A 20,575-nucleotide genomic window follows, 5' to 3' on the forward strand; every position below is an offset into this window, starting at 1 on the left:
CTCCGCCGCCGATGCCGATGCCGCCTCCGCCGGAATTGATGTTGAGCGTTGCAGCCGCCACAGCTGCGGCCGATGATCAAGTTGTTGTCAATTGGCGCCACATCGTGTGTCACATCGAAGGCAGATAGGGCCAGGAGAAACTGTTGCCGCTCAGCAGCATGTCGCGTATCAGCGTTTCAATTGGCGTTTTGCCGACTAGACGCACAAAAAACAATTGCTCAATGACCTAGCCAAAGAAACAGAACGTAAAGGAAAACAAAGATTTTAATTAGGAAAGATATTTAATAAGCAATAACTAAGCCCTTAATCGAACGAGCTAAACTTGTAGCTTAATGAGCTAGAATTTAAAATGATAAATATATTTCATAAAAAGGTTTGTTATGAAACCATGCTGTTACAGCTTTACAATTTGTATTTTCCCTTTCCTTGATATTCCAAGTACCTCATACTTAATGTTTTTTGACGATTTATTGTGTAATAATTAGCTAGATAATAAACTTACTTGTGAGGAGACCGTTCGCAGCGATGGCAGTCTGAGGAGCAGCTTGCCGAATCTCGTGGGCTGGTTGGGATACTGCGTCCGGCAGTATTCCTCGAGGGCGCACTGCGACTTCTCTTGCAGGGATTCAATGTGCGTCACATCGGACAGGCCGCAGGCATCTTAAAGATAGGCATAAAGAAAGGAAACTGATCAGTTCGCGGATTCACAGTTATGAATGCAAATACATGGTCGATACTCAAGGGGGCAGTTCACCTGGCGCCGGCAGAGAGTTTCCAACTCTCGAGTCTGCCTGTCACGTCAAACCAATAACCGAACATGAGCCGCTGCCACGCCCACAACGGCTCAGTTCAATTGCGCTGAGGCTGAGCACACTGAATAGCACAAGACAAGGCAACAATACACAACGGCAGTGGATCGATGACGAAACGGGTAGATTACGTCATGTCTATTTGATTTATGTTCAATTGAAGTCGGTCGGTCTACTGAGAAGTGAACAACAAGCGAGTACAACACTTGGGTTAATTAAATTCGGGAAAATTAAGCCGCAAGACAACGCCCTGTCCCCGCGAAAACGATACGATACCAATGGATTTTCCATCTTGTCGGCGGCTAGCCGTGGCATTTAATTACAGCGATGCTAGATTGCGCATACGCAGCGTGTGCCGTCGAGTGTTAATTGCCAGGCACCAAAAGTTTGCTTATCAATTGCCGCTGTTAAAGCATCAACAGAAACGGCAACGAGCGGTTCTTCTATTTTTTATACTCAAATACTCAAATACACACATATACTTTTTTTTGTTGTTGTTTGAAATTCAAATTAGACATCAGCACTTGTAAATTTGCATAGCTTCAAAGCATTTCAAATGGTCGACGTTGCTGTTAAGAATGGCGTTTCGAAATTGCATATGAAATTTTGTTTGCTTAATTAGTCACTGCACACACGAGGACTCTATTACGCAAGCGAAAAACTGAGACCTGCAGCTGATATATCATTTTGCAGTCGAGCAGGCCGAGCTAATGATTGGGCCATTTGCCATTTGCCCACCGATATCATCGTGATGTGAGCTCATATATCCGATTGCCGAACTCTCTCGCCAGTGATTGCATGGCCAGTTGTCTTGGTCTTAAACTGCATGTCGTTAATGGCACTCTGGGCCGTGTATTGGCCGCACGCAGCTCCGAATCTGAGCTGGCCATAAAAGACGAGTGTCAGCTGAAAGCCAAAACCACAGGCAAGATCTGTTCGATGATTGGCTTTGGCTGGCAGATAAAGTAAAATATTCGACGGCAGTTATCATATAAATTCGCCGTGCTTTGCCCCCACACAAAGCGCGTAAATCAAGCTAAATGATTTGTCGCCAGCGGCAACAGGAATTCAATTAGCCATTATTAACCATTCGGTTTCATAAACAACGGCCAAAACAACGAGGTAACTAGAGGTAATGGTAATAATCGTGAAGCTCTGGCTATACAAATTAGACATGGTCAGTCCGTCGAGCTCAACGAATCACTTCATTGGCCATGGCCATAATTGTCAATTGACTTTCCATTAGCTTGGACGAGATCCGAAGGATCCAAATGGGGGGAGTCATAAGCACAGACGGCGGAGGAGGTGAAATTGTGCCAGGCCAGGCATTGAACATTTTTAGTTTCATTGAAATGCATCGCGGATGACGAGGACTCGGGATGCGGAGGAGTGGGAGTTGCATGCTCAAAGTGAAAGACATTCCACATCCAGGTCGGGCTCCACTCTGGGGAAGCACCAGCCCAGATCGGAGCTTTCTCGAGGGGTTAGCCTCGTCTCTGGGTTTTGATTTTTTGGCTTTGACTCTGGCTTTTGTTAACTGTTTTTGGCTTGTAGTTATGTACCCTACGACGAGCTTGGCTTCGATTTGTATTTGTGTGTTTGCTTTTCAGTTTTCAGTTTTCGGCTTTCAGTATTCAGTATTCAGTTTTCAGTATTCGGTCGGTTTTGGGTCGTCGCAGTTACTAACTCAGCGAGGGAGAGATCGTGACCGCGTGTTTTAAATGCATAATGACCGTAAAGTAGTTGGTTGCCCAACCAACCAACAGCAGACATATCGAAAAAGGAGCAACAGGAGTTGGGGGGCTAAACTGTTTAACAAAATTATGAATTGCTGCATTATATTTTATTAGATTTGTGTTCTTTATGGCTCCAGTTCTGGCCGGGCAGCAGGTCGTGCCGCGACCGCCAGAAACAGTTATAACTTTATTTAGTTTTAATAAGGATCGGGTCGTGTGGGGTCAACTGTGGAAAAGGAGTTCCGCTCTATCGACTGCATCTAAATCTTGAGCAAACAGTGACTCCTCCGAAAGACTGGCAAAAGGGAAAACCCAAACCTAATATCGAAACGCGCCCTTAATGATTCTAATCAACTCAAGTCTGCCCCTGCCCAAAAGTTACTGTTAATTGCCAGAGTCTCAGGCTTCGGGGCACGTCGCTGGCAATTTTCAGGGGAAAAGTAGCGCAGGCGATCAATGAGCGCCACAAAACGATTTGAGCGTTGCTGCTTCGAGCCGAGACTGCTGCTTCAGGCCAGGCGAAAAACACACACAGAATGTTGGTCAAAAAGTGTGGCCAAGACATGAAAGCTACAACTCTTAACAACTGCAACAAACGACAGCAATCAGAGGGGGAGGGACTGGAGCGGGGTGCAGCTGCAGCTAGAGCTGGAGCTGGAGGAAGATGCACCATGGCCAGGCGGCAAGGTGGTGAGGTGGTCCCAGCCAGGTAACTTTGCCAGCCAACGAAGCAGCCAGAGGAGCAGACATGTCGTCAATGCGCTGCAGAAGATCTAGTAAGTCTATACCCGGTATTTTACTACCGCGATCGTGTCTCGTCTCCCACAATCTTCGAGCTGGAGACCATGGGTATGGGCATGGGGATGGGTATGGGTATGGGCTGCGCAGCGATTGATCGGCTGCAGTTTATGGACTCATGCAGCCAATTCAAATGCAATTGCAGCTTGCCAGTCGGTCCAGGGTCTCAGCCAGCGAGACCACGAACTCCACGCCACACACGCCCCCTCAAGAGTGGGGCTAAGCTGATCGCGCCGTGCACTGAGAAAAAGCTTATAGCTTCAATGCAACAAGCTTGAATAATATTCGACATTTTATAAGGTGTGAAGGAGAACTGAAGCCATTAATAGCTTCATCAACAACAATCACATTAACAATATGCCTTTGGACATAAGTCAAAGTTTTATATAATCCTAATCAAATCAAACTATTTCGTTCAGTGTAGTGAGGCCAAGCGACACACACAGCGTTTTGGAAATGGTAAAATTATTTTCATTGCAAGTTTGGCCAAGGCCTGGACTTGGTCCATTGGTCCATTGACTTGGGCTTGTAAGTAAGCGACATAAACGAGTGTTGTATTAATGTTCATAATGTGGTATCTCGACGTCAATAAACGTCGCCACAAAGAGCAGGAGGGGATTTGGGATATCTTCAAGCCAAGTTGAGTTCAGATCAGCGGAAAAACAATTGCGACGTGAATTTGGACAGCTGCTTGACACGACACGGAATGAGGGGGGGGTTACTAAATCATAATCTCAGTTTTCGCTGGCCATGGGGGTACTAAATCAAAATCTCAGTTTTTCCCTACCCATAACTAAGCTGATCTTAAAATCGCTAACTTACGCTTAATTGCAAACTTAGCTTAGGCTAAAGTCAAAGAAAAGCTCAGTTCACTCTATTTGCATACGAAAACTTCAGTGATTTATTTCGCGTGGAACCTAATTGTCTAAAAATAAGTATGTATAAGGTTTAAGGCTTTAAAAATATTTAAATTATTCGCATATAAGCTGGTGTGATTTATTTGAATACGTGTGTGCATGTTTTAGATGTGCATGTGTTTCAGTGTGTGTATAATCCCAAAGTCCAGAGTTTTGTTGCCACGTGCGGATGAGATTAAATTTTGTTTGTTTTTGTGTGAATAGCTTTGTTAAAAAATGAAATAAAAATGTGAGAAGATTAGTGTTAAATAAATGGATGGTTTATGAAACGGAAAACTGATAAATTTGCTGAAATTATGAACAAAATGAATTCAACAAAATTAAAAGTTTTCCAACGAGCTGAAATAAATAGAGTTTCCAATACCTTGGGTTAGAAATGCACCTTAAAAACTTAATCAGAACTGGTTCATCATTTTAAGAATCTAAGGATCTTGATTGAATTTGATTTAAACTTTCATTTAAATAAGTTAAATAATGTGAAACTATATTATCACAGTTCAAACTTTTTGGTAAAATAGTTTCCAAAGTACAAGATATTCAAACTATAAGCGGATTTACGATATAGTGGATTAAATTTCTTTTAAATTTAAGAAATATAAACCAATCTATCAAAGTTTACAGATTTTACATTATGGTACTGAAAAGCAATGATGAAGTTGTTTAATTTCGTTACAAAGTTTAAACAAATTGATCATTGCAAAGCAAAAGTATAAATATTTTTCAAAGCACTCAGATTATACGAATCCAAATTTACATCTTCTAAATAATGTTTTTATACTTATTTATTGTGATCAACGATAGATCCAATTTAATCAACAAAGCAATAGTTTGTTTTTAACAACTGCTAGTAGGATCTCACTTGGAAAGATTTGTATCTTTAAAGATGAAGCATTTATCAGTTCATAAGTTAGTTTGGGTTAGTAAGGTATTTGTTAGTAAGCCAATTGTAATAAGTAATAAACAAATAAATAAATAAACTAAAAATTAGTCAACAAGCGGTGTAAAGCATTAGTAAGCATAAACGAGTAAAAACACAAGCCAGGATTAGATTTTTGTTTAACAGCAACAGCTTTATATATATTCTTAAGATTCTTTTTTTCTCCTCCCTCATCTTAGAGTCTTTGTTTCATCAAATTTTTTGGCAAAAGTTCACTAATTGAATCTATGTAATTACCACTAGAATAAATTATGCTTAGTTTAAGGCAATAAATAGATAGAAACTAGCCATAGGCACTAATGTAAGTACATTTACAGAGGGTTTAGGTCTACCTAACGCTATCGATATAGATACAAGTACATTTACAATACAGGGGCTGCGATTTCTGTGAGATCCTACAACTGCCATCTACTACCGGCCAGGCTATAGGGCGAATACCTGTAACTGGGACTGCCGAAGGACGCGCTGCCGCTGCCGCTCGAGTGGGCAATGGCGTGGGCGTGGCCCACCCCCACTCCGAAGGGCGTGCTGTGGTGGAACATATCGAAGGCCGAACCGAAGGCGGCGCGTGGTGGCGTCTGATAGTGGAACATGGCCGCCGCCGCCGCCGCAGCCGAGGGCGTCTGATAGGCTCCACCACCCAGCGAGGAGGAGGAGGCGGAGGAGGTCACTGGGACGGGAGCGGGCACAGGGAGTTGGGCCACGGAGGAGGTGGGCACGGGAGCGGGAGCCGGAGCGGGAGCGGTTGCCAGCGAAGTACTCAGCGGCGAGGCGGTTAGGTTGCGGGAGGACGAACCGCTTTGCGATTGAGTAGGAAGCGAGGCGCCCAGCCCGCTGCTGTTGTTGTGACCGGAGCCATCGCCTCCGCCGCTGCTAGGGGGCGTGGCCTGGGCCTGGGCATACAAACTGGCTAGCAGATCCATCTCAGAGCCGGCGGACTTGGCCTGACAGCTGCTGAACGCACTGCCGGCGGAGGGAACAAGGGGAGCAGAGGCGGAAGTGGAGGCAGAGGAGGTGGGTACCTGAGCCTGTTCCGCCTGCTGCACTGCAGCCTCAACGCCGGCCACGCAATTCATAAAGGCTGCCAGGTGAAGCGGCGCCTGCTGCTGAGCATGGGACTCCTGCTCCTGACGATTCAGTTCGTCTAGGTGGTCACGCACCACAGCCAGGACATCATCATTGGATGCGGTGGAACCCTTGCCAAGCAGTGCTGAAACCTTGGTGAGCAGTGCCGGCACATCCTTGTACAGAATGTCCAGCAACTTACCGGTGGTGAAGAGCACGATCGCCTTGAGGCAGGAGTACTCCGCGGAGTCGACATGCAGCGCCTTCAGCTTCTCCACCTGCTCCTGGAAGATGCGGATGTGGTCCATGAAGGCCACCACACGATCGGCGGCCATCGGGGAGGCATGAAGTCCGGCGGCGGCCAACAGTGGCGCCACATGGAGCGGCATGGAGCACTGGCTGGCGTTCAGGACGAAGAGCTCTGACCAGACGAGCCGGAGCAGGGCCACCTGGTCGGTCACCTGCAGCTCCGGGAAGAAGGGTATGTTCTTGGCCCACTCGACCGCCGAGAAGAGCAGTCGGGCGGCCAGTTCGCAGATGTTGTCGATGCCCATAATGTTGTTGGGTTGCATGCACTGGCCATATCGCGAAGTTGGATACGGTTCCGCCCGCAGCAGGAGCGAGATGTAGGAACTGAGGTACGAGTGCCCGTTAAAGCCGGCAATGCCCATGGGATCCCCGTTGGCAATCTGGTACTGCCCATGCATGCCGGCCAGACCGGGCTGAGTGGGTGGTACGCGTCCACGTTGGACAGCTGGAAAGAAAGAGGGGAAAGTCAGGATTAGATTGATTGAAGAAAAGGTGATCAATAACTAACAAAAATGCTTGTTTGTATTTTTTCCGAAACTAATCTTAAAGTTAAGGTTTTCTCTTAAGAAAATAATCTTTGGAAGGCTGTACAGGCACCCTGCAAAAAAGGAATCTTGCTTTTGTTGGGCTTATTTTGACCGCCACATCACACTCGGCACAATGCGTGGCATTCAGCTCTGTTGGCAAAGCTGCCACAACTCACAATGCTCGCTATCTGGATATATCTGAGTATCTCGATCTGCATATAGAACTGCGTTGTTGTTGCTCGCCCTTTGTTGCAGGCGAAGACATCGTCATAAGATACTTTGCTGCCACCCCAGAAAGCCTTTCAACCCCTTATTCTATGTTGGCTCGACTGCTTAGATATGCAAATTTCAACTAAATACTTTCAACGCATCCTTCGGATACACACACACTGCGGGTATCTGCAGATACAGCAGATGTGGGGAGAGTCTTGGCAGATTTTGGGCAAGTACGACTACAGGCAGGAAAGGAAATAATGGGCAGGTTTGTCTGTGTGTGTTTTTTTTTTTCATTTTGCAAACAGTGGGGCTATATATAAACATTATAATTAACAATGTAAATGCTTAACAACTGAGCAGCTAAATGGAAAGTGAAAGGCCTTTTGAACTCTGGCCGGAAACGACATTTCGCCAGACATTGACGTGGATTCGGACATGGACATGAGCGCTGTGGATATGGATACACAATATCTGCTGAAAGTTAAGCCGAGGCCACTTGGACACGCTCTCGAGTGTGTGACATGTGAGCGGGAACTTAAAACTTGAGCACGTGCTGGCGGAAGATTCATTCATTAAGCAATCAGGCAAAAGGGCAAGTCGGGTTAGTACTATCTCGAAAACCCATTCCAAGGCAAACCCTTTGCGCTGCTTTCTTGGCTGCTGTAATCTGGGCCTGATCTCGGACGAAACCACAGGCTTAGGCAGATTCTCCATTTGGGTTTTGCGGCCAGCAGCTTTTAGCTTCTTCGCTGCTCTTGCGGTCAGACAATATTTTCCCAGGCGCATAAATAAGGCGCTGGACACTCAACCGGTTTTGCCGTCATAGATCACCAAGTGCATCTTATACAGAGTAGGACCTCTGGGATGGCCAACCCCTCCTCACTCCAAGTCGCACAATTACGCAAATGTATTGTGTAAATAAGTGTCCCTATCTCGCTTGCTCCTCCGCCGGATGGCCAGTGGTCAACTGGTTCGGGTGGTGCAACCCCCGGCTTAATTGCTCCGGCAGGGCAATAAACAAACACCTTCGGACCCGGGACAGAAAGGGATTTCAGGATATGTCCATTGTGCGGACTGACCAGAAACGCTTTCGCTTTTCCCTTAAATCCGTGTAGGAATCGGAAAGACGTTACGTTTCGTAGACGAAGCTGACCAGGTAGAGATCGGCGAATCCAGTTCCAGTGCCAGTGCCAGTTCCACTTCCAGCTGCACCACCATGGGCTTCGATCCACAATGTTTTGTGCATTTTTAGCAATGCTTTGTTTTAGTGCGGATTCGAATTGGTCTGGCCCAAGGCTCCGATTGCGTTGGCCAGATTGCGATGGAGCTCTAGGTGGCCCAGCTAGGCGGGTTGCCAAGGTGTGGAGTTTCCATCTGGCCGTGGAGGTGTTAGAAACCTTTTGCTGACCCACTTTCTTAACCAGCCAACTCTTTTCAACTAACTCCATCTATTGTGTGCCCAGAAATGCGTTCGACCAAGCCCACAAAACCGGCGAATGCAGGTGGTGTTGGCTTGCAACCGGTGGATTTGGAATTCCAGTGGTCAAAGTTCACGAGCAAGAGTTCACAGCTTCGGAATGGCCAGTCAGCGAGTTCCCTTCTCACCCCAAAATAGATGGAAATCCCTCTAAAAATTCATCATAAATCCCGAATAACTTTACATAATTTTGCTACCCCTAAAAAAAAAAAACTAGTTTTTGTGCAGGAAAACTTCAGCTACCAGTTCCGCCCCATCCCACTTCCCTTGACCAATTGACACTGCAATTTAATTAGAGCGACCCGGAACACCGATTTGATGTTGTTTTTTCAGGTTTTGTGAGGCTTTTTGTGCGCCAAACCCGTACAATTTCTTGACCCAGGGTCGTTCCAGGCACAACCTTTGTCCCGCTTCGCAGCTAAGTACCATGGACCTCTCATAAAGAGGGTAAAACCGAAGGAAACCGCCTATGCAGAATTGAGATTTTCTCACGATTTCTCAGCTTTGATAGCGAGGGACTAGTTTTACGCAGAACTTGTCATTAAAGAAATGTGACTCAACATTGAGTGGACAAACGCAAACGTTGAAAACAACCCAGATCCAGAATGTGGCAAAAGGTGTTGAACTCTTTTGCGTTTTACGAGGAGTTCTGGGGCAAGTACTGGGTGAGGAAATATTAGATTTAATGGGCTTAACAGGTAGATCGCCGACCTGGGTTCGGACTATGTCATTAGCCAAAAACTAGTCTTGGCTTAGGTAAATTTCAAATGCCTTTTTCACAATCCGACGTCGACTAAATAAATGTTTATATTCATTTAATTACAAGTGCATTGAGAGGAGGCTGCTGTAGCTGCATTTTAATTGCCCGTAGTCGCCATAAATTAACGTTTTCGTTCTTAACCCAAATCGATGTGTACACTGTTCAGACATCTGTAGCCGTTGCCGTTGGCTATAGCTATGGCTATATCTATTAGCATTTTGCGAAAAACCTGTCAATATTAGTGCAAATAATAACAGCTTAGTGTCCGCTAACTGCAGTCAGTCTCTATCTTTTGTATCTGCGACTCCCTGACAGACGCTAATTGTTAATGCTGACAAGTGTAACTGGCCATTGGCAGTCAGTCACTCAGTCAGTTAGTCAGCCAGCGAGCCAGTCATTCCGTCAATCAGTCAATCATTGTGCCGCTGCAGGAAAACGAGTCTCACCCAAGTATGCCAAATATTTGTCTTGGCCGTGCTTACAAATTAGTTACACATTGGGCTGCATTTGATTAACTGATCAATTGTGTCGCATTTCGCGCAGTGTACCCAACACGACTGGGCTTCATTGTAATTATGAACAAGCGATCGAACAAGTTTGCATTTGATCTTCGGGGTCAATAAGCTGGTCAATCGCCTGCCTAATTGTCTTTTCTCATACGACTTCTATTGGCGGCGGCGGAATATACGAGTACATAGTGATATGTACAGCGAGTATAGCATGTGAATTTGGGTGCCAACACTTGGCCTGATCCGCACTGATCTGGCATAGTTCCTGGCACCCAAATAACTCAACTGATCCGCACCGCAACGAACCGAACCCAATTGTTCTCGGCGAATTCCTAGCATGTGACATTTAGTCATCGAGGAGATGCTCTACTTCCGTTTCTTCGGCCGTTGATTTAATTTATACTGTTTGCCTCTGGGTTTGACTTTTAATTGACCCACAGCACACAGGCAGCAAGCACAGTGCCAGAATTTCTTTGTTCTGAATAACACATTTGTTTTTCTGTTCTATAACTAGTTGAGTTGCTGAAGATGATGATGCTGAGATGATGATCATGATGATGATGCTTACCTTCGCGTCTCATGCCCATTTTGAGGCACTTCTTCAATCGACAATATTGACATTGATTGCGATGATGCTGATCTATGGGACAGTTTCTGCTGCCGCGGCACGAGTAGGTCAGATTGCGCCGCACCGAGCGCTTGAAGAAAGATTTGCAACCTGAAAGGGAAAACATTCGATATTAATAATACTGGTATGTTAAAAAACCAAGCTAATTCAACTTAAACCCAGTCTTAGAATGCCTGCGAGCGCTACAAATTCCTTGGCACCACAGGCTCCTCAAGAAAACAAGAATTGTTACCACTTGTGTGAGGCAAAGTGAGTTCCGAACCACGTTGCCTTCCTGATGCCCATGTCAATGGTCATGTTACACGTTTCATGGCTTAACGCCTCCCATAAAATTACCTTTAATGGCTTTCAATTAACAAAGTGTATCTTGGCCACGGCGATACAACATCCCTCCCGAAAATAAAAGAGGGAATAAAACTGGCAGCAAGTTCAAGTTCGGCTTCAGCTCGAATGCCACGAATTTACTGTTAAGCTAGACGGCGGCCAGATCAGCCATGGCTCGTTGGGCCGCGCGGTTTTGGCCGCAACTTCAACTTGGCTAAGTGCTTTGGGCCGCAGTTGGGTGTTGTTGTAGGACAAGCCAGCGACACGGCAAGTTAATGTCGCCGACGCGTATCTAAACATGTGTATCACCTGGCTCTGCATCAGCGTTTTCTGCATATAGAGCCCAGCTATTTGGTTTGGGGATATATGTACATATATACTATGCGAGTCTGTATAGGAGGCATTGTGTGGACCTGGTTTTCCGTCTTTTTTTTCGCTTTTCCCCAGAGCAAAAAGATTTCTCACAATAACTCAAAACAATGGCATATGCTCATAAAATTCGTTTTAAGCTGTAAAATCATCATCAAACAAAATATGTAAGCGCTGAGCGTTTATGCAGACCCGATCCTATCCTATCCACTCCTACACCTACCCCCCGACTTATATTGCATGCGATCGCTGGCTATAAAAGATCTTTCAATGCTTTTTGCCAATGCGATCGTGTGGCTTCAGCCTCCCACCGAAATGGAAACAAAACGTGGTCCGCAAATTGAAATTGATTGAAAGTCGATGGCTTAATGCACTAGCGGAAGATACTTCAAAAAACCTAGATTAAGATATCGATATCGATTAAATTAAGACAGAGACTTTCATAGTGAAAGCTTAACTGGCCAAATTAAGGATGTCTTGATGATCCTAAATCGGCGATCTTCTTATCCTGAGCACTCGTTATAGTTAATCCACCAAAGGGCATTCAGTGTTCATCACTTTTGGCTCTTTCATAGAGACCAACCGGAGAGACAACTACGAACACATCTAGAAATACCCTCACTTACACACTGCCAGCTTTTACACCATATGATCTACGAATAACGATATTGTACCGAGTCACGATTTCTGCCAAAACGTACCGTTGCCTTTTGGCCGCCCCGTACCCCCCGTAATTTCCCCCACCGACTCTGACTGCGCTTCGAGTGTTCGCAAGAAGGGGAAGGGGGAACGAACGACTTGGCCAGAAAGGCAGAAAGCCACAAAGGCAGAGGTAAATAAAAGAACTTGCAACAGAGGCAAACTGCCCATATGCGCCTATCGCAACTCTATCTAGAGCTGCATCCCATCCCAGTATCCCGAGTATCTCTGGGTATCTTAACTTTTCGGGATGAACACAGGGGGGGAAACGATCCCCAGTGGACTTTGCGATGCGAAAGATGCGCGTCGTTATTGATGAAGATACGAATGCGAGTACGAGTACATCGCGCAGATACCGTAAACAAAATCTGAGACGGGGGATGGAGTGGATATCGTGTTATATCAATAACCGAAAAAGGGTGGATCGCACTAGCGCTTGAGATACGATAGTGTGGGAAGTCCGGGGCGAAGCCCTAGAATCCTTCCCCTTCTCTCTCTCTCTTCTACGGCTTCGGGCTTAAGCGTTTGGCTTTTTGGCTTAGCCAAAAGAGTCGAAGTCTTGAGTTGGCCATCTTCGCATTTGCGGTAGTTTCAATTACCGCTTCACCTAATTGCCAGCGGGTGGCTAAGGGAAGTACATAGTTCGCGTGTGCTACGCGCCATAAAGCGTTCAATACAGTTAGAAGAGGTTCCGAGAACTTAGCTAAGCTAAGCTAAGCGTTTTATTAATTGAACTTCCTGAAAGTGAGCTGGCTGCATCATCTGTGTATCTGCACCGCACGAGATCCCCTTGCCGCTTGGCTGGGCAATTTAAAGCGTTAAATTAGTTGGCTCTAGACCGAGAGTGTATCTGTATCTTTTGGCACATGCACTCGGGTGGCAGATGGCCCAATCAATTGCGGACTCCACTTTTCCCCATTTTCCCCAGCCGCGGTCAATGATCGCTTGGCCCAGAGGTAGCGGAACGGAGATCGGGGGTATGGGAGCCGAGGGGATCGGAAAATGGAGCGATGCAAAGTCAAAGTCGCCTTGACTTTGGCTCATTTTCTAATTACCAATGCACACACACACACACACAGAGGGTGGCCGGGGAGAGGGCCATCATTAAGGTGCAATAATTAAATGTTAAGCTTGCAACACGGAGCAGCCAGCAGCTAGTCCAAGTAATTAGCACAAACGGCAGCGCCAAGAATGGTGCACAAGTCCAGACAAAATATCTGGAGTACAACCGAAACATAATTACAGCCCCCGCCGACAGACACGAAACTGGTAGTAACTCATAACTCGGCTCATGCACTTGGGGTATCTACAAAATGCACTGATTATGAACGGGGTCTCTAGCAGAAAATAAAAAAAAGATACGGAAAATAAGAACCTGGAACGGAACAGGTGAATTCCGATATCCCACAGGGCTCAGACTTTTTATGGCTCAATATGGGTCAACTGTAAACCAAATGCCAATCTGGGAAGTTCCGTATCTACGAGTATCCGCATGAGCCCAGAACCAACCTATGCAATTGTTTCGCTGGAATCGGAGCAGTCTTAGCTGGCTTTTCATTTGCATCTTCCATATGTCACGTTGCCCGAGGGGAAAATGCAAAGAAAATGCCGCCTTAGATAAGCGATTTGGCTTTGATTTAACTGATGCTATGCGAAGTTATGCGGCAAGTCGCGTTCTCTTTTAGCCGCAAAGCCAGAAAGCCGTGCAAATGCCCTGGTCATGTAGCCAAGTACTGGTTCCTTTTGGGCCTGGCCATCCAGTCAGCCAGCCAGCCAGCCAGCGACACATGGCGATAAGCGGGGTTATGGCCAAAGGTAAAGACTCTACCGGCTAGATCGCAGCCGTTCTGGCCAAGTTGCAACTTGTTGTTTTGGCCCTCTGAAAGATGCACACAAAACGTGCTGGGCCTGATCGATTAGCCGAACTTGGTTGAAAACGAAAATTGCGCATGAAGTGGCAACAGAGGAAAATGCAGCAGGCAGTAAGCAGCCGAAAAGTTTTTGGCCCAGAGCTCGAACGCTTGGAGTAGCTGGGGCTTAACATAATTAATTAAACCGTTACATTATAAAGCGGATCAAGTCGGTAGTTCACGATTTCCTTACCCCAGAGACCCTCTTTCATTTCGGGGGCCTTTTTCGAAATCGCATCGTGTCAGGATGAATTTTTTGCGCCTCATTTTAAGAGACTTGAGTCTTGAGTTTCGGAATCGCATTCGGAGATTCGGAATTGAAAATGGAATCGGAATTGGAATTGGAAGTGGAATTGGGGGAGACTGGTCTGCGAGACGGGGCTAGTCTGCTTTATTGGCTCGAACATTTCTTCTAAGTACAACGATTTGTTGTACAAGCCAGCTTTTAATGATTACAATGTCTGCCTGCTTGGCTGCAGTTGCAGCTTGCAGTTGCAGTTTTTGATCCCCAGCCCTATTGGGTTTGTTTGTTTGTCTCACTGCCTTCTGTCTCTTCTGTCTCGGCAATATCTGTACAATTAACTTTTGTTTTTTGGTGATTTTCCTTTGGCTGCCCTTAATGAAGGGTTCAGCTCTGGGGGCTCATTAATGTTGACACAACGCTTGGGCAACAATTTCGCCTATATATACTCGTACAAGTATGGGATTATTGTGACAGCGTCGTTAACCCGATAAATGCCCGCGAATATTTGCCAGTGCAAACATAAAAATTTGTCAAAATAAATATCGTGGCCATAAGTTATCCCATATTCACATGAGTTGGGGAGCAAAGAAAGAGCTACCGAGTTGTAAATCATCAGAAAGCAGACTGCAAATCGCACGGAAGTTATAAATGTTTATCAAAAGGCGATTTATTTGATATATGTTATGGGCATGAAATTGACTCGGCCCGCTTGGTAAAGCCGTTCTCGTACCGCTAAATGCAAATTTTAATACAAGCCTTGAATTTATCTTTGCCTCCTGCTAATTAATAAATAAGAAATTTGCTGCTGCGGGCGTTTTGACCACGCCCACTCGCCACAAAATCCAAAAAAAAAATATATATAAAAAATACGAAATATATGCCCGAAATTGCAGCGTCATAAATTGCAATGTTCGGTGGGCGTTGTTAATTTCTGCATTCGTATTTACTTTGTTGTTTTTACTTGTGCTCTGGTGGGGGGCAGGTCGTATCACAGACAGCAAATTGATTTATGTTTGGCTTTTGTTAAATGCTCAAAGTGGAATGAATTTCCACAGCGAAAAGCGAATTTCAAAAGAGCGCCATTTAACAGATTGTCAAGAGGTGCAAAGTGAAAAGCAGAAATGTATCTTTTATTAATCAACCAAAAATAAATAGCTTTCTTCGCAGAAAACAAATGCGAATTAAAGCTAGATGTTATGGTTTTTTAACCCACAAGCAGTGTATATATTTATCAAGAAACACCATAACAAAATCTATATAATTTCCCCCTACTGTATTTCTTAATCTTTTCACTCAAGTTATTTGCCCACATCATAATGAAGTTAATTAAAAAGCCACACATGCTGAATAAAATTCTGCACAAAGGAAGAAGACAGAGGAAACAAGATTCTCCCCGCCAAATCTTCGGATACTGACCAACAAGTATTGTGCGACATCAAGAAATTCGGACATTTTTCCTCATCTTTTCAAAGACCTGGGATTGGGAGCCTCAGCTTGTGGGATCTTTTTTTTTTTTGGGTTCTGAGCCTTAATTGCTGAACGTGGGAATCTATTTAAATGAGTTTGATGTAAGCTCGTTCGCGGAAAATGTACATACTCGTACATAGTACATACATGTAGCCGGGAGCAAATGGAACAAGCTGAAAAATGTCGGGATTATTTATGCTGCCCCAAGTTGACAATCTGTGGCTGGCGGCTGCACTTCACACACATTATTTGTGGCAGCTAATGGGCTCGGCTGGCGCTTAACAATTAGTTGGGATGGCAATTTTTTACAGCTCTTTATGATCACCCCCGACCCCCCTCTCTTGTGGTCCTGCTCTGCTTACCCGATGTTTGTTTTAATTAATTGCATGCCAGGTACTTGGTACTTAGTGGTGCTGGCAGCTTTTCGCAAAATTTATTTGTCATTGTCATGTGCGCGGTGCGCCACTAAGTTATGCTAATTCCACATTTTGACATGGGTGCTGAGATAGTTTTCTTGTCGAAATTGGAAATTCAATTGGGTACCTAGAAATGGTGGCAGTAATATTTTGTGCAAACTTGCTGTTGTTTGTGCTACAGCGCTAATTGATGGCTGTGCAACTAGCCGAGAGATACGGGAAATCTGAGCTTTTCGGCCACACTAATAGCCATGACAAATAACCAAATTAATAGGGGACACAGGGGGCGGGGGCAGAACGTAAAGGGGTCTTGCCACATTAGAGCCATGCACTCATCATTAATATTATCGAGGCACTTTTATCAGCGCACATTTTTCAGCCGCCACTAAACCGTGACTTTTCCAGTTGGCTAAAGGTTACGGCTGCCATTCGCTTCAGCCTGCCGATGATGAGCGCAAGACTTTTGGCCGCTCGTCCTCCCAATTTCACCAACAGCTGGGCGCGAAATCAAACAAGTTGCCACCACAATGGGAGGACATGGGCAGGAGGATCTTCTGTTCAGCAGGATGGCTGAACAGGAGGAAGGGGGGAGGGAGGGGAATGAGAAGCGGACAACACGCATAAGCTACAATTAATCTTGCAGCTACGAGTACCGCGACTGGCGGGGTGTCTTGGCATAAATTCACATACCCATACCCAGGCACATAGCTAGCTGTGTGCCCTGAAACCTGGAAACTGGACATACGGATAGACATACGGACAGAAGGGACCTCCAGACAGACGGACAAGTGAGCACACACACACACACGAGCTTAGAGCTCAGACAGCCGAAACGAGTTGCCGCGCAACGTAGTGGTGTGGAGTGGAGTATCTTTCTTTTCTAAGAGCCACGAAAAGTATCTGCACCTCGAAGTGAATCAGCTGAAAGGACGCGACCAGGCACCGGAGTAGCAAAACATAAAAAAAAACCCTGAAAACGCCGGCAATGATATGGGGCTCTATGCGCTTTATTATGATTTTTCCTACGTTTTATTTCGCCAGCATTTGAGTGAAGCCAAAGCTACAGCTCTGCGCAGTCTGGGCGATTGCATAGAACAAAATAGATTGCTATCGTGGCAACATCATCAGGCCAACAGGCAACTACATACTATGCCACATGAAGGGATCCGGGGAAACACCTTCAGAATGCAACGAGGCGGTCACAGAGCCGCATATCTTCTGATTGTTGCTCTTGTGGGTTGCGCATGCGTACAAAATGCTCGGTGATTAATAATAATAGCAGCGCCCGCGAACGAACAGTGGGAGCCAACGGAGTGCCAAGTATCTGGGAATCTCTGCGATCATCATACCAATGGCCCACTGTGCCTCACTTCTTGGCTCTTAGCTGTGGCTGTGGCCGTGGCTTTGCCTGTGTGCTCCAGTGCCAGAACATTTGAAGAGATACGAGCATGACAAGTTCAACTTCAAGCTGCACTAAATGCCAGAGCGTATGCCAGATCTCCCTCTATCTCTGAATGCAGTTACCCATCTGGCCCGCCTCCCGCCTTCCATCGCCCATCTGCCGCCCCTCTTGTCCGGAACTCCAGGTGAGGCTCCCCTTATCCAGAAACCCAGTGAGAGAGACAATAAGAAGGTGGGCGCTTCATTTAGCGGCCGCCGCACAATTTGCATGTTTGCACAACAATTGTTTGGCTTAGGACAAAGCACGGACCGTATTTTATTTAGATAATAATTTTTATCTGACGATAAGGCTGAGAGGTAGTGCGTGCCCAGATCGCAATATGTAGCTATATTCAAGAGTAGCTCTCGTGCTGGGAACTCTAGTGTAACGGAACGCTGACCAGAAATGCAAAAGTATCTGAGTATCTGGAAAATCAACTGCCAGAACAGGGATTTTTTTGGGATACTTTATCACCACTTTAGGGGCAATTGCAGTTGTAAAATTTAATTAGACACAATAATATATAACAGCAAAAGACAGTAAGCTTATGCGCAAACATAAATCTCGCTGGGGTCAAACCAAACTATTGTTTCGATCATAAATGTATTTTTTGCTCGTAAAAACATCTTTACATGATTTGGGGCCCCTCCGATCAACTAACTAGCTTTCGGGCTCTGAGTAGGTTTATTGACTGCCCTGGCCCACAGATATACATTCCAGCTGCATCCCGACAACTTTTGCATGGCCCTGGGAAGAATTCCCACTGCTCTGCCATTCCGCCACACACCCACACCTGGCCGAGGGTTTATTGCCAACTCATCAAACTGCCATAACTCACCGAAACTGTCAAAAATCAGCGGCTGGCAGGCACGCTTTTGTGCTCGCTTTCTATTACGTTGGCCATTTCTGTTTGGTCATCCCCAGTTCGAACCCGAGTACGAAATCAATTGACCCCCAATTGCACCTTGGAGGTGAGATCGCTACTCAGCAATAAAAATTGCCAAGATGCGATGGTCCTCAAATAGATACATTGACATAAACACATCTAATGTACTGGTGGAGTGGTAACATCCCTAGCTCACACATTCACTCTAACTATTTCCCCCTATTTGATTATAATTTCGCGCAGTGTACTCACCTTCGCAGGTAAATTGTCCGTAGTGCTTGCCGGAACTCTTGTCGCCGCAGACGACGCACTCGATGTTCTGCTTGCTGTCGATCTGGGATCCACTGTTGCTGCTCTGCGAGTGGGAGCTATTCGCCTGGGAGCTGGGCGTGGTGCTGCCGCAGCCCGTGGGCTGTCCCTTGATGCTGGTGAGCATGTCCTGGCCATGGCCCTTGATCAGGGGCAGCATGTCGGAGCCGTGTCCGGGATTGACGCCCGAACCGGAGCCCGATCCGGAACCGGAGTGATGGCCACCGGCGGATCCACCATTGGCGCTGGGCAGGCTGCTGGACAGATCCTCCTTGATGCCAGGATGATGGCCGGATCCCGCCTGATTGAGGCTGGGGCAGGAGAGGTCCTGTTTGATCACCGCCGACTGCTGGCTGGCCACGCTGCTCGGAGTGGTACCGCCGCCGCCTGTCGCCACGCTGCCGGTGGTGGTGCCCGGTCCGGCGGAGGCGGCGTGCAGGTGACCGCCGAGGGAGGCCGGCGGCTCGTGCCAGGCGCTGTGCGGCGGGACGCCCAGCCCCATCGAGCGGGACAGGCCGATGTCGAAGGCCGACAGCTCCGCGCCGGATTGCGGGCGCGGATTGAAGAAGCCGGGAGCCGTGGACGGGGAGGCGCACATGACGCCGCCGCCGTACACGCTCAGCGAATTGTGCGTAATAATTTTGGCGGCCGGGTCGGAACACGTGGGATAATTGCTGGAATACACTTTGTACGCACTTGGTACGGTTCACACTTTGGTTTCGATAGAGTCCTCGGCTCTAGCTTTTAACTTGTATCCTTTGATTCTTATTTGTCAGCCGCGTTATAATTCTTTTTCTTTATTTTAAAATAAATTTAATATTTTCTTTTAAGCTGCATATGCTGTTAACATTTCAGCTGGCTTCACTAATAAAACACTTGGTTTATTTTTGAATTTTTGAATATTTTTTTGATGTTGCTTATTAATTTCCCGCTCGGCGCACACACGAGATATAATATCTTAAAGACTTTGAAATTTTTCAATTTCGGTATCTTTGCGTCATGCGGAGCAGCGAAATCTCAGCTGTTCTCGTAAGGCCTTTTAGAGCCTGACTGGCACAACATTCGTGGCAAAAGGTACACGACCCGACCCGACTCGACTCGACCGTTTCGACCTAACGACACATCACACAAATCTCTCTCCGCTCCCCATACTCAACTCAAACGGGCAGTGGTGCTGGTCTGCTCACTCCCGTTCAGCTGGCACTGCCGTCTAGTTGAGTGAAATCGACGCTCTCGCTCGCTCGCGTTGGTGGGGCAAGACCTTCGACGCGTTTGGCTGGTTTGCCACCACCACTGAACCACCACCACCAGTGCACCCAGTATGCCCACCACCACCACCGCTGAACAGAAGCAGAGTGGCTGCTCTCTCACTCAACGAAGCACACTCACTCACTCACTCATCCAATCCAACTAGAACCCGTTTGCTCTTATTAGCTCGCTGTTGGACGCATCTGTTAGATACTTTTACCGTTAAGGCTCTTTATCGCCGGACTTTTCGGTTTCGGGGGTCTCAACTTTTTGCCAATTTGTTTAAAATGAGTCTCCACCCCGAAATAAGTTTTTCGGCGCTGTTTATCTTTTTGCTGGCTACTCGAATGGTTCTGCTCTGGTTGGCCAACCGCCTTAAAGTGCGTTCTACTTTGTATTCCACCAATTTCAGTGGCGCTTAAAGTCCGATTTCTTATCTGGAGGAAGAGTTTGGCGGCCATAATGCCCGTTCGCGGTTAAATGTTTGCTTTAAAGCTTCTTTTCTATTGGTTGCCAACCAAAGAACATCGAGATAAGCTGGCTGCTCATGAAGATAGTGCGATTATAGGTGGGC

At 46.4% G+C, this 20,575-nt stretch overlaps 1 protein-coding gene across 2 annotated transcripts; it reads right to left on the reverse strand.

The window, feature by feature from the left end:
* Window positions 1-84: 84 nt before the first annotated feature.
* Window positions 85-19,888, reverse strand: LOC6728398 (steroid receptor seven-up, isoforms B/C). Of its 2 annotated transcripts, XM_016175169.3 has the most exons (5): window positions 18,697-19,872; window positions 10,629-10,778; window positions 6,465-7,016; window positions 503-660; window positions 85-226 (listed from the first exon to the last, which is right to left on the reverse strand). In XM_016175169.3, the coding sequence occupies exons 1-5, from the start codon at window positions 19,349-19,351 to the stop codon at window positions 110-112; spliced, it is 1,632 nt and encodes a 543-aa protein (XP_016034999.1). In that variant the 5' UTR covers window positions 19,352-19,872; the 3' UTR covers window positions 85-109. The 2 variants fall into 2 exon arrangements, with proteins under 2 accessions (XP_016034999.1, XP_039151947.1); XM_039296013.1 differs by lacking the exons at window positions 85-226; window positions 503-660 and having other exon boundaries at window positions 2,223-7,016; window positions 18,697-19,888.
* Window positions 19,889-20,575: the final 687 nt, after the last annotated feature.

Source organism: Drosophila simulans, chromosome 3R (genome assembly GCF_016746395.2).
Source record: "Drosophila simulans strain w501 chromosome 3R, Prin_Dsim_3.1, whole genome shotgun sequence".
Classification (NCBI taxonomy): Eukaryota; Metazoa; Arthropoda; class Insecta; order Diptera; family Drosophilidae; genus Drosophila; species Drosophila simulans.